At 42.1% G+C, this 13944-nt stretch overlaps 1 protein-coding gene across 12 annotated transcripts in view; it reads left to right on the forward strand.

Annotated features, from left to right (window-relative positions):
* The window catches only part of LOC145346825 (focal adhesion kinase 1), a 572567-nt gene that overhangs the window by 231881 nt on the left and 326742 nt on the right, over positions 1-13944 (forward strand). For 3 of the 12 annotated variants that reach the window (XM_080194610.1, XM_080194611.1, XM_080194615.1), the window contains exon 1: positions 12130-12366. The exons of 5 other annotated variants lie outside the window; for them this stretch is intronic. In XM_080194610.1, coding sequence (XP_080050736.1) covers positions 12255-12366 — 112 coding nt within the window. In that variant the 5' untranslated portion in view covers positions 12130-12254. Of the gene's footprint in view, positions 1-12118; positions 12367-13944 lie in introns of those variants that run through there. 4 more of the 12 variants (XM_080194618.1, XM_080194616.1, XM_080194619.1 and 1 more) reach the window with 2 other exon arrangements.

Below are 13944 nucleotides of genomic sequence, written 5' to 3' on the forward strand. Positions count from 1 at the left end.
GTCCGTGATTGAATTATGAAGGAAGGAATTTCAACTTTCCTAACTTAGAAGGAGGTTCCTGACAGACTATATGACAGGCCTACATGTAGAACAGTAAACAGTGCCGAGAGCATGAGCATGACTTCAAATTAAGCTGCAACTGTTGGGAAATATAACACACCATCCAACAATTGAAGGCAAAAGTAATTGATATTGGCATGCTCTTCACATGAAAATGCTTAAAGCGCTGTGCTGAATTTAGGCACAGAGGACCAAAAAAAACCCCTTGCAATTATTTCAACAGCTGATGTAGGTTCTTAATGAGCGAAGATTGGCCAAATGGCCTTTTTCTAACTATGTAACAGCATCTGTATCAATTTTTTTGCTTACCACTTTTCATAGCCAATATGGCCCATTCTCCTTTTTTTGACTGCTTATAGTAGTATAGTTTCCATTGTCACTAATCATGCTGTGATACCTCATCACATTGAATTACACAGAAATGACGTTATTGAAACAGGTACTTTGACCTGGTCCATCTTGGTATACATCCTCCATAAAGGCAGGAGTCCTAACCCCATGATTTTATTTTATTCATTAATGGGATGTGAGCATTGCTGGCAAGACATTTGTTGCCCATCCCTATTTTTCCGAAAGAAGGTGGTGGTGAGCAGCTTCCTGGAACAACTTCTGTGCTAATATCATTAATCATATATTCAGGGAAGGATGAATCTAAAGCCATTATTTTCCTTAAGCTAGACTTATTTCTAAGTCTACAGAGTAATTGCACAAATTCCTTTTGTTTCCCCTAACACCCAGTGTGATCTGGTTTTTACACTCTTGCACTGATTACTTAAACTTGCTCCACTTAAGGTCAACTGCTGTTTGATCTGATTTATTATTGTCACATGTATTGGAAATACAGTGAAGAGTATTGTTTCTTGCGCTATACAGCATATTGTTCATAGAGAAAGAAATGAGAGAATGCAGAATGTAGTACTGCAATCATTCTTAGGGCATGGAGGAAGATCAAATTAATACAGAACATAGAACACTACAGCACAAACAGGCCCTTCGGCCCACAAGTTGCACCGATCATATCCATACCTACCAGGCCTATCTATAACTCTCAATCCCGTTAAATCCCATGTACTCATCCAGAAGTCTCTTAAGACCCCAGCGAGTTCGCCTCCACCACCACCGATGGCAGCTGATTCCACTCAGTCACCACCCTAAGAGTGAAAAACTTACCCCTGACATCTCCTCTATACCTGCTCCCCAGCACCTTAAACCTGTGTCCTCTCATAGCGACCATTTCAGCCCTGGGAAATAGCTTCCGAGAATCCACCCTATCTATACCCCTCAACATTTTATAAACCTCTATCAGGTCGCCTCTCAATCTTCGTCTCTCCAGAGAGAAGAGACCTAGCTCCCTCAACCTATCTTCATAAGGCATGCCTCCCAATCCAGGCAACATCCTTGTAAATCTCCTCTGCACCCTCACAATAGCTTCCCCATCCTTCATGTAGTGAAGCGACCAGAACAGCACACAGTACTCCAAGTGGGGTCTGACAAGGGTCTTAGAAAGTTGCAGCATTACCTTCCGACTCCTAAACTCAGTCCCTCGATTAATGAAGGCTAGCACACCATACGCCTTCTTGACCACATCCTCCACCTGTGAGGCCTAATATAAGGAAGGTCCATTCAAAAGTCTGATAGAGGCAAGGAAGAAATTGCTTTTGAGTCAGTTGGCATGTAACCTCAGACTCTTGTATCCTTTTCCCAACAGAAGACAGTGGAAGAGAGTATGTCTGGGGTACATTATAGAAGAATTAGCTTATAATATCTCTGAATGACTGCAAAACATTACCACTTTATTTACCACCTTTATAATGGATAGTCAGCTGTAATTGAACAGGTACAAATGTTGGAAAGTTCATTTCAGCTTGTGCTGTGATTTGAGGCTAAGGTAATGCTTTTATAATTTGATTGATACAAGTTACAATGTTGACCGATTTATGGAGACAGATAAACGAGCAGATTGCAATGAAGAGCAGTTATGTGGCAAGATGATTTAAAGTTGTTTTTAATTTACAAATGTTTGGGTCCTGCACCAGAATCCCAAATAACATTAGGAAACCAGACTAGATCCCAACAATTTTTCTGTTTTGGCATAAATATGAGGATACTTCACTGCAGGAATAATAACCCGATAAACTAGGGATTTTTTTAAATCTAAAGAAGCTTTATTCATAACATGGTTTAAATATAACTCTAACAAAGTAAACAGCTTAACCATTAACAATTGAACAATATTTAAAAAAGAAAAGAATCATTTCAAATTCTAACATCACTGTTTTAGTTCCAATTAAGCAAAGTTCTCTTACAGACTTACAATTCCGCTTTAAATACAGTTAGTGACCATAAATGTACTTGCTATAAGGAGTGTATACAATCTTGAAGGTTTTGATTTTCAGAGCAGCTTGCAGACCTCCTGTCTTTTAAGCAAACCTCAACCAGAACTGAAAGCTGATTGTCTCCGGTACATATCTAGCTCCTCCCAATAGCCACATGACCCTGTCGATCCAAAATAAAAAATCCCAGGGGAAACCTTCATCTATCAACAAAAATATATTAGCTGTCTCTGAAGGAACCACTACATTAGCTAAAATGTATAATTATGCTGCCTTCCAAGCATCTAAGCTATATTCCTGACAATACATACCGACTAAATGTCGAAAAAAAAATCTTAAAACATTCCCGATAAATATGGGTTTGGAAGGTGCTGACTAAAGAGCCTTTGAGTTCCTGCAGTGCATCTTTTAGATGGTACACATGGCTGCCACTATTTGTCAGTGATGGAGGGATTGAATGTTTATGGAAGGTGGGGGGCAGTCAATGGTTTGTTTTATCCTGGATGGTGTCAAGCTTCTTGAGAGTTTTTGGAGCTGCATCCATGCAGGCAAGTGAGGAGTATTCCATGACAATCCTTACTGGTGCCTTTTAGATGGTGAACAGGCTTTGGGGAGTCAGGAGGTGAGTTATACGCCACACAGTTCCTAGCCTTTGACCAGCTCTGGTAACCATAGTATTTATATGGCTAGTCCAGTTTCTGGTCAATGGTAGCCCCTAGGGAGATGTTAGAAGTGGAGAGCAGAGCCTGTGAGGTTACGTTTTGGGGCTACTACTTCTTGATGTTTATATGATGAAATGAATCTAGGGTAAGAGGAATTAGTGCCCAGAACTGTAGATGATAGGAAATTAGGAGACGCACCAAATTCTGATGGCCAAAAAAAACTGCCAGGAGATGTTCATAAGATAATGGAATGGGGAACAAGGCAATAAATAGGATTTACTGGCACTATATAAGAGGGTGGTAGATTTTGGTTTGAGTAATTAAGCGTGTGGGAAACTTTGGTGAATCTGAAAGGGCAGGAAAAGATTTTGGGATAGAACAGAGTATTTTCTAAATGGTGAAAAGCTAGAGGTCTCAAAGGGACTGCAGGGTTCAGGTTCATATAAAGTGTCTTGAGCAGGCACAGAAAATAATCAGAAAGACAAATCTAATGGACCTTTATATTTAGAGGACTAGAATTCAAGGGAGGGTAGATGCTTAAGCTGTACAATACCCTAGTTAGTCCACACCTGAAAAATAGGTTGTATTCTTTGAACAAAGGTCATTTGATGGAAGTATTTAAAACGAAGAAGGCCTCAGATGACATAAATATAAACATGGTTTCCAGTAGTTGAGGGGTTCAGGGATGTTAAATCTGAGTGATTTTTGAAGTATCTTCCACCAGACTGATGCAACTATCTGTTTAACTCTGCCATTTCCTTGTTCTCCATAACCATCTGCGCAGATTCATTTTCGAAGTCTTTGTTCACTTTGACCTCTTTTTGTATATTTAAAGAAGTTCTTATTGTCACTTTTTATATTCACTAGTTTTCACTTGTAGTTTATTTTCTCTCTTTTTACTGTTTGTTTTTAAAGTTAAAGTTTATTTATTAGTCACAAGTAAGGCTTACATTAACACCGCAATGAAGTTGCTGTGAAATTCCCCTAGTTGCCACACTCTGGCGCCTTTCAGACTGTGGGAGGAAACTGGAGCATCTGGAGGAAACCTCCACAGACACGGGGAGAATGCGCAAAGTCCACATAGACAGTGACCCAAGCTAGAAATCAAACCTGGGTCCCTGGTGTGTGAGGCAGCAGTACTAACCACTGTGCCACTGTTAGCCCTCCTTTGTTGGATTCTTAATTTATCCCAGTCTTCGGGGATTTTCTTTCAACTTAATGCTCTCAACTTTCTTGGTTAGCCATGGTTGGTTTATCTCTGTCCTGAATCTTTCCTCCACATTGGGATATGTTTTTGCTAAGAGTCATGAATCACCTACTTAAATGTCTACCACTGCTTGTGTGCTGGATTTTCTGCTATTCTGTCTGCTCAATCCACTTTAGCTAACTATCCTTATTTCATTGTGATATTCGTAGTAATTCCCTTTATTTAAGTTAAACATAGTTGTTTCTGATTCAAGTTTCTCTCTCAGACTGAATATTAAATTCACAAGAGGTTATTGCAGAAGGTCAGGGGACATGGAGTTGGGGGTAGGGTGTTAGCGTGGATAGAGGATTGGTTGTCAAATAGGAGGCAGAGAGTGGGGGTCAATGGGTGCTATTCGGATTGGCGGTTGGTGACTAGTGGGGTGCCCCAGGGGTCGGTGCTGGGGCCTCAGCTATTTACCATTTATATAGATGATCTGGAGGAGGGAACCGAGTGCAGGATGTTGAAATTTGCTGATGACACCAAGATTGGGGGAAAGGCAAATTGTGCGGAGGGTGTGGAGAGTCTGCAGAAGGATCTAGATAGGCTGGGCGAATGGGCCAGGAAATGGCAAATGGAATTTAATGTTGGCAAGTGTGAGGTGGTCCACTTTGGTAGGAAGAATGGTAGGAAGGACTATTACTTACGGGGCGAAAAACTGCAGCAGGCGACGGTGCAGAGGGACCTCGGGGTCCTTGTGCATGAGTCGCAAAAACCCAGCTTGCAGGTGCAGCAGGTGGTCAGGAAGGCGAATGGGATGCTGGCCTTCATAGCGAGGGGGATTGAATATAAAAGTAGGGAGGTCTTGCTGCAGCTGTATAGGGCATTGGTGAGGCCGCAGCTGGAGTACTGTGTGCAGTTTTGGGCGCCGCACCTGTGCAAGGATATTTTGGCCTTGGAGGGAGTGCAGAGGAGGTTTACTAGGCTGATACCGGAGTTGAGGGGGTTGAGCTATGAGGAGAGGCTGAATAAACTAGGCTTGTACTCGCTAGAGTTTAGAAGAATGAGGGGAGATCTCATTGAGACGTATAAGATGATGAATGGGATGGATAGGATAGAGGTGGAGAGACTCTTCCCGCTCAAAAAAGACAGTAGGACTAGGGGGCACAGCCTCAAGATAAAGGGGAGGCGGTTTAGAACGGAGTTGAGGAGGAACTTCTTCACTCAAAGGGTGGTGAATCTCTGGAATTCTCTGCCCGTTGAAGTGGTGGAGGCTGCCTCGCTAAATATTTTTAAGACGCGGGTTGATGGGTTTTTGATAAGAGAGGGGATTAAGGGTTATGGGGAGAGGGCGGGAAAGTGGAACTGAGCCACGACAGATCAGCCATGATCTTATTGAATGGCGGGGCAGGCTCGAAGGGCTAGATGGCCTACTCCTGCTCCTATTTCTTATGTTCTTATGATCTCTACTTAAGAACATAAGAACATAAGAAATAGGAGCAGGAGTAGGCCATCTGGCCCTTCGAGCCTGCCCCGCCATTCAATAAGATCATGGCTGATCTGTCGTGGCTCAGTTCCACTTTCCCGCCCTCTCCCCATAACCCTTAATCCCTTCTCTTATCAAAAACCCATCAACCCGCTTCTTAAAAATATTTAGCGAGGCAGCCTCCACCACTTCAACGGGCAGAGAATTCCAGAGATTCACCACCCTTTGAGTGAAGAAGTTCCTCCTCAACTCCGTTCTGAACCGCCCCCCCTTTATCTTGAGGCTGTGCCCCCTAGTCCTACTGTCTTTTTTGAGCGGGAAGAGTCTTTCCACCTCTATCCTATCCATCCCATTCATCATCTTATACGTCTCAATGAGATCTCCCCTCATTCTTCTAAACTCTAACGAGTACAAGCCTAGTTTATTCAGCCTCTCCTCATAGCTCAACCCCCTCAACTCCGGTATCAGCCTAGTAAACCTCCTCTGCACTCCCTCCAAGGCCAAAATATCCTTGCGCAGGTGCGGCGCCCAAAACTGCACACAGTACTCCAGCTGCGGCCTCACCAATGCCCTATACAGCTGCAGCAAGACCTCCCTACTTTTATATTCAATCCCCCTCGCTATGAAGGCCAGCATCCCATTCGCCTTCCTGACCACCTGCTGCACCTGCAGGCTGGGTTTTTGCGACTCATGCACAAGGACCCCGAGGTCCCTCTGCACCGTCGCCTGCTGCAGTTTTTCGCCACGTAAGTAATAGTCCTTCCTACCATTCTTCCTACCAAAGTGGACCACCTCACACTTGCCAACATTAAATTCCATTTGCCATTTCCTGGCCCATTCGCCCAGCCTATCTAGATCCTTCTGCAGACTCTCCACACCCTCCGCACAATTTGCCTTTCCCCCAATCTTGGTGTCATCAGCAAATTTCGACACCCTACACTCGGTTCCCTCCTCCAGATCATCTATATAAATGGTAAATAGCTGAGGCCCCAGCACCGACCCCTGGGGCACCCCACTAGTCACCAACCGCCAATCCGAATAGCACCCATTGACCCCCACTCTCTGCCTCCTATTTGACAACCAATCCTCTATCCACGCTAACACCCTACCCCCAACTCCATGTCCTCTGACCTTCTGCAGTAACCTCTTGTGAGGTACCTTATCAAACGCCTTCTGAAAATCCAGAAAGACCACATCCACCGGCTCTCCTCTATCCACCGCCCTAGACACATCCTCATAGAACTCCAGTAAATTTGTCAGACACGACTTCCCTTTAATGAAACCGTGTTGCGTCTGCCCTATCAAGCAATTCCCTTCAAGATGCCTCGCAATTTCCTCCTTAATGACGGATTCTAACATTTTACCTACCACAGACGTTAAACTAACCGGCCTGTAATTCCCCGCCTTTTGCCTGGCACCCTTCTTAAACAACGGCGTAACATTAGCCGTTTTCCAATCCTCCGGCACTTCCCCGGAATCCAGCGACGTCTGGAAAATAACCACCAAGGCATCCACTATCACCTCCGCCATTTCTTTCAGAACCCTCGGATGCATTCCATCCGGTCCTGGGGACTTGTCCACAATCAGCCCCTCCAGTCTGTTGCGCACCACCTCTCTAGTAACAGTAATGTCATTAAGACCCTCCAGTCCTACCACCTTTCCATCGCTAACACCCGGCAAATTATTCACGTCCTCCTCCGTGAAGACAGAAACAAAAAAGTTATTCAAGACCTTAGCCATATCCCCATCCCCTGGTCATCTATTGAGTCTGCCTCACTACTCATTACCAGATCCAATGCAGCCTGTTCCCTGATTGGCTCCATGACATCATGCTCTCAGAAACTATTCCTAATAGTTCCTAATGCACTCTATGAATTTGTTGTCATAGTTACCTTTTCCAACTTGATTATTCTAATCGACACGAAAATTAAAGTCACCCGTAATTATCTCTCTCATTCTTTTTACATGTTCCTATTATTTGTTGATTTACACTCTTTCCTACAATGTGGCTTTAAAGTCAATGGCCAGTATCATCTTTTCGCTGCTGACTGTGAAAATCCACCCTATTTAGAAATACAATGATATAGTTAGCAGGGATTGTTTTAGGGCCATGACACACAAACAAATTGACAAAGCTCTGAAGTAGTTTGGGCTGGGTGTGTATATTCCATTGGTCAAGCAGGTGTATAAAGTAGCAATTTGTTGAGCACAATTCACTGCTGCATCCAGGTGGTGTGTGCTGTTGGTTGTTTTCTTGCATGCTAACAGCAATGTTGGCATACTCCTAACTGTAACTTCAGAATATTGGTATATATGCTAGAATCACAACTTTATTAGGTTCCAGAATCACTTGAGTCTGCACTTGCTGCTTCTCAGTGCGCTGACTTCAATAAAGGTGCTTCCAATATTGCAATTTAAATGAATCATTACATTGTGTAGAAGTAACTGTGGCAACAGATGGTGAATCGGATAAAAGCAAATTACTGCGGATGTTGGAATCTGAAACCAAAAGAGAAAATGCTGGAAAACCTCAGCAGTCTGGCAGCATCTGTAAGGAGAGACAAAAGCTGACATTTTGAATTCAGATGACCCTTTGTCAAAGCTTTGGTGAATCGGTTTCTTTTGTTCTTTTATTTTGCTTTTGGTTATTATAATACATTTTCTGGCTCTTAACGTTTGGTGTGCAGGACATCTGGCTACATTTTCACACACTATTTTCCCCTTTCTGGATGTTGCTGTGCATTTCCAGCATTTTGTTTTTATTCTAAATTTTAAAGCTTTGTTTTCTTTCTAAACATAAATTTGTATATCACAACGCCTTGTGTGTTTTCCCTCCACAAGTTCTATATCTTTGCTCAACTGGAATTGTCAGCGTGCCCTCTATAAAGTATATAGTTCACGCTTGAAATCTCCTTCACTAACTCCCGTGAGTATCCATTTAGGAATTGCAGACCAAACGCTTCTTATTTTAAACAGCAGATTGAATCAAAAGTCATGTTGAATCTTCAACTGAGCAAGAATGTTCAGAATGATTTGATTGAGCTGATTGGAATTTTCATCCTCCAAGGTAGGTTAAACAAGCCCATAGTACAAGATATTTTGCTGTGATTACATTGACTAGCTGTCAATGATTTTGCGTACGGTCACCAATTGCAGTTTTTGATTTTTACCAACTGTATGCTGACTTGACATCAGATTAAGTTGGTATGATTTAGTTTAATTATTTACTAACGTATTTGACTCGAACTGAACCTTGGAATCAAGGCAAACACCATGCTGACCATAAAGGAAGGGGGGAGGGGGGGTGCAGGCGTAACAAGAGGAAGGAAAGAATAACAATAGAGGTAATCCTGAGAATACAGTTTAAAAAAAAGTTCTGAAAGTATAAATTTATGGGTGGCATGGTAGATTGCTGCAAATATAAAAATGTTGTCATGGAGATGAAGGAAATGATGAGGTTAAATGTTTGTAGCTCTATTATTAACTTGTCTGTTCTCTTCACAAATGACTGTTTCTAGAATTTTCTATTAGTTTGTTTTAAATTTCCAGCAATTTTTTGTTCTCTTCAGTAGATGTATTAGTGGTAGTGTGAAAACATACAAGGGTTAATTTAGTGAATATTTAACAGAATAGGCGAATAAGAGCCATTGATTCCATTCAATCCCCTTTGAGAATTGTTTACAAACATATGAAATAAGAACAGAAATTGGCCAATCGATCTTCGAGTATGCCCCACCATTTGGTGAGATCATGGCTGATCTGTTTGTGCTGTGAATTCCCCATCCATCCATGATTTTCTTTGATTCCCTTGCTTAACAAGAATCTATTTACCTAGCGCTTAAAAATATTCAGTGGACTGCCTTCTGGGGCAGAGTTCCAAAGTCACACAACTCTCAGAGAAAAAAAATCTCTTCATCTCGGTCCTAAAAGAGCGACCCCCAATTTTAAAATAGTGCCCCCAGCTCTGGACTCGCACCACAAGGAAACATCTTTTCCACGTGTACCTTGTCAAGACTGTTCAGGATCTTGCATACTTAAATCAAATTACCCCTTCTGATCTCCAGTGGAAACAAGCCCACTCTGTTCAACCTTTCCTCATAAAATAGCCCAACCAAACCAGGTATTAATCTCGTAAACCTCACTTGAACGCCTCTAATGCATTTACATCCCTCTTTAAATAAGGAGATTAAAAACTGCACAGAGATTCAAGATGTGGTGTCACCAATGCCCTTTAGTGGACAGTGAAGAAGGTTATCTTGGATTGCAAAGGGATCTTGATCAGTTGGGCCAGTGGGCTGATGAAGAGCAGATGGAGTTTAATTTCTATAAATGCAAGGTGATGCATTTTGGTAGATTGAACCATGGTAGGGTGCTGGGGAGAGTTACAGAACAATGAGATCTAGGGGTACAGATTCATAGCTTCTTGAAAGTGGAGTCACAGGTGGATAGATTGGTGAAGAAGGCATTCAGCATGCTTGGTTTTATTGGTCAGAACATTGAATACAGGAGTTGGAACGTCTTGTTGAAGTTGTACAAGACATTGGTACAGCCACACTTGGAATACTGTGTATAGTTCTGATCAATCTATTATAGAAAGGATATTACTAAACTAGAAAAAGTGCAGAAAAGATTTAGTATGATGTTATTGGGACTTGATGGTTTGAGTGATAAGGAGAGGCTGTATAGACTGGGACTTCTTTCTCTGCAGTGTAGAAGGCGGAGAGGTGATCTTATAGAGGTCTATAAAATAGTGAGGATCGTAGATCAGCTACATGGGCAATATCTTTACCCAAAATCTTTTCCCTAAAGTAGGGGAGTTCAAAACTAGAGGGCATAGGCTTAAGATGAGAGAGAAGAGATACAAAAGGGCCCAGAGGGGCACTTTTTTCACACAAAGGGTGGTGAGCGTCTGGTACAAGCTGCCAGAGGTAGTAGTGGAGGTGGGTACAATTTTATCTTTTAACAAGTGTTTAGACAGTTACTATTGATGCAGAAGTTAACTGCAGAATAGTAAAGGCAAGTTCTGCTTTTGGTAGACTGCACTGCACTGTATGGGAACTCTGAGGAATCAGCCCAGCAACAAAACTGAAGGTCTACAGTGCCGCGATACTCACTACCCTCCTGTGAAACGTGGACTGTGTATTGAAGGCATGCAAGACGGCTCAATCATTTCCACATGACTTGTGTTTGCAGAATATTATGCATCAGATGACAAGTCAAAGTACCAGACACTGAAGTTCTCTCTAGAGCAAGTCTACCATCAGTCCACACACTGCTGATGAGAGCGCAGACCCGGTGGGCAGGTCACGTCATCCGTATGTCAGATGAGCACATACCCAAGCAGCTCCTTTTTGGGGGATTTTCTGTTGGAAGGCGCTCGCATGGAGGGCAGAAGAAACGTTTCAGAGACACACTCAAGGCCTCCCTGAAGTCGCTTGACAGAGACACGACCACCTGGGAAACACTGGCACAAAACCGCCCTACCTGGCGCTGCCTCATCCACAAAGGCTGTCAAGCTTATGAAGCAAGGTGTATTGCTGAAGCACAACTTAAGCATGAGCTGCAAGTCCAGAGCCACCAGCGAAACAACTACAATGTCTACGCAAGCCTGTCCAATATGTGCCAGGACATTCCGTGCCCGAATTGGCCTGATCAGTCATCTTCGGACACGTCACAACCAGCCTCAAAATGACTAATGGTGTCGAGGTCCTCATCAATGACGATGGATGAACAACAGACGTGGCTAAGATGGGTATAGAAGGATATGGGCCAAATGAGGGCAATTGGGACTAGCTTAGGGGTTTCAATAAAAGGGCAACGTGGACAAGTTGGGTTGAATGCTCCAAACCTCTGTGACTCTAACTTAAGCATAACGTCTTTTCTTTTATGTTCAGTTCCTTTCGTAATACAGGATATTGTTCCATTAGCCACCTTAATTACTTGCTGTATCCGCATATTAATTTCCTGTGACTCATACAGAAGTTTTTTGGTCCATTTTCTAAACTGTAAATGCTGTACTTACCTAATGGGAAATGTGTATTTTTTGAGGATGGATCCAAACTAAAATAAAGTGCCTTGTTTTATTTTGTTCTGCTGTTCAAGCTCTGAAAGGGTTAAGGAAATTAACACTTAAAAATTCTTGTGGTGCCCCACCTCATTGAATCGTATTTGGCAGGAGTTCCTGTGTATTGCAACTCTTTCTTGTTTTAGTGGAATTTCAGCCAATCAGATCTTCAAATACTCACATGGTGCAATCTAATACTTAAGCGCAATGTCTTCGTTGTCTAGAGGCGTCTGTTTGGGATGTACAAATACTGCCACTGTAGAATTGTGGTCAAACATGTAGACAGTGTTACAAAACTAGGAAGTATACTACTTGTGACGTTTAAAAAGCTCCAGGTTACTGTGATTCATGTTTGGCTGGTTTATGAATTGTTTGACTACAAGAATGTAATGCGACAAGACGAAAGTTCTGTGGCCTGTTGATCTTTTTTTAAAAGTGAAGTTAATTATTCTAAATTTTATCTATGATTGTTGCCGAGAAAGATCCTCCTTCTCCAGCAGAATCCTACATGCCATGTATTTGCTGGGGTGCTCGAACAAGAAGTGAGGTGGAAGTAAAACCCCTCGTGGCAAAAGGTATTATTACAAAGGGCAGAGTCATGTTTAGAAAATGTCAAGTAGTTAACAAGATTTTAATGGTGTTGTAAAACATTGCTCTTTTAAGGTGCATATTGAAACTGCTTTGTTATTCAGCCACAAATGTGAGTGGAGTAAAATTGACATTCTTAGTGTTTTGTATCCGTTTTTTTTAAAAGATACTTTTGGCCTACACCCCAGTCACCACACCCCATCTGATTTATAGGGTGGGGGGTGGGGGGGTCAGTTTTTCCAATTTGAACCAGCTGCTGAGGCATTACTCTCCCCTTGATTTTGTCCACTGATTGACTGAATAACGGAGATTAGATCTGACATCTTGGCACTCAGGGATCCAAGTTCAGCACATAACTCTTGTTGAGTACATTGAAGAGCCAGTATGTTGGACACCTCACCTTTGCTATGAAAACTTTTTTACTTGAGGAATGGAACTTTGCAGCTGACGTTTTCACCTCTTTAAGTCTGCCCTTAAAATCTCAAACGTGGCCAGGATGTTTAATCATCTTTGCTGAATTAAATTGAAGAGCACAAAGCACTCAGCTGTTTAATTTACGTACAATGTTGTGGTATTTTATGGGAGGAGGGTGGAACAGCTGCTGCTTATTATTGTCTGCTCCTGCTTCTGATATACATGAATTCATTCTTGGTCATAAAATGTTTGACACTATTTAATGGTAATCTCATGCAAATCACAACTTGCCTCATTTGCTCACACATCAAGGATAGATGTCAGTGTGTGATAACTCCAGTCCGGTGTTGAAATTCTTGTAGAGCATTGCTCAATTGTATGGTAGAATCTCTTTTTGGACTGATAATGGAAAATCATGTTTACATAACTACTGTATTTTAGTGCCAGTGCAATGCCAGGTACATGGGCTCGATATCCCAGAAATTGGCTGAACGAATCAAACTGTCCCAGCCCGTACTTTCAAAACCCAAAACAAAACAATACCCCTCACTATTATCTGTGTGGGAAATATTTGTGATAGTGAGTTGTCACTCCACTAGATCTTACCTTTGTATAATTCACTCATCTTTTAAAAGCTCACTTTAAACAGGGATCTACAGGGCACCAGCCTGAGTACTGGAAAATGGGATTAGAACAAATTACATGCTTGATGGCCAGTGCAGGTAATATAGGCCAAAGGGTTTTTTTGTATGCTAAAAAAGTGCAGTAATTCTATGACTCTCTGCAACAACTGATGTTAGATATCATTCTGAGATTGGCAGTACTTGCTGAACAAACCCGAGTGCATTAATAGCTACACCAACAACCACTGTGACTTGTTTACACTTGTCAGAAGTGACTAAGTTTGTTTGTAGGGACCACTTCTCTACAAACAAAAGGAATATGTCCAGTTGTTGCGCCTTTTTAAAAAATTACCGAGAGCTTGGGTTGCTTTCTACATGACAACACTCAGCTAGAGTCGTCTTACCACTCCTTTCTTCTCTTGTATAAATCGTTGTGATATTTTAAAATTTGGTATTTTTGCATTTGTCCTAATAAATGCAAAGTGAAAAGCTTTGGCAACATGCCTCTCTTTTCAGCAATGCTCAAGG

Source organism: Carcharhinus amblyrhynchos, chromosome 8 (genome assembly GCF_965287045.1).
Source record: "Carcharhinus amblyrhynchos chromosome 8, sCarAmb.v2.hapA, whole genome shotgun sequence".
Classification (NCBI taxonomy): domain Eukaryota; kingdom Metazoa; phylum Chordata; class Chondrichthyes; order Carcharhiniformes; family Carcharhinidae; genus Carcharhinus; species Carcharhinus amblyrhynchos.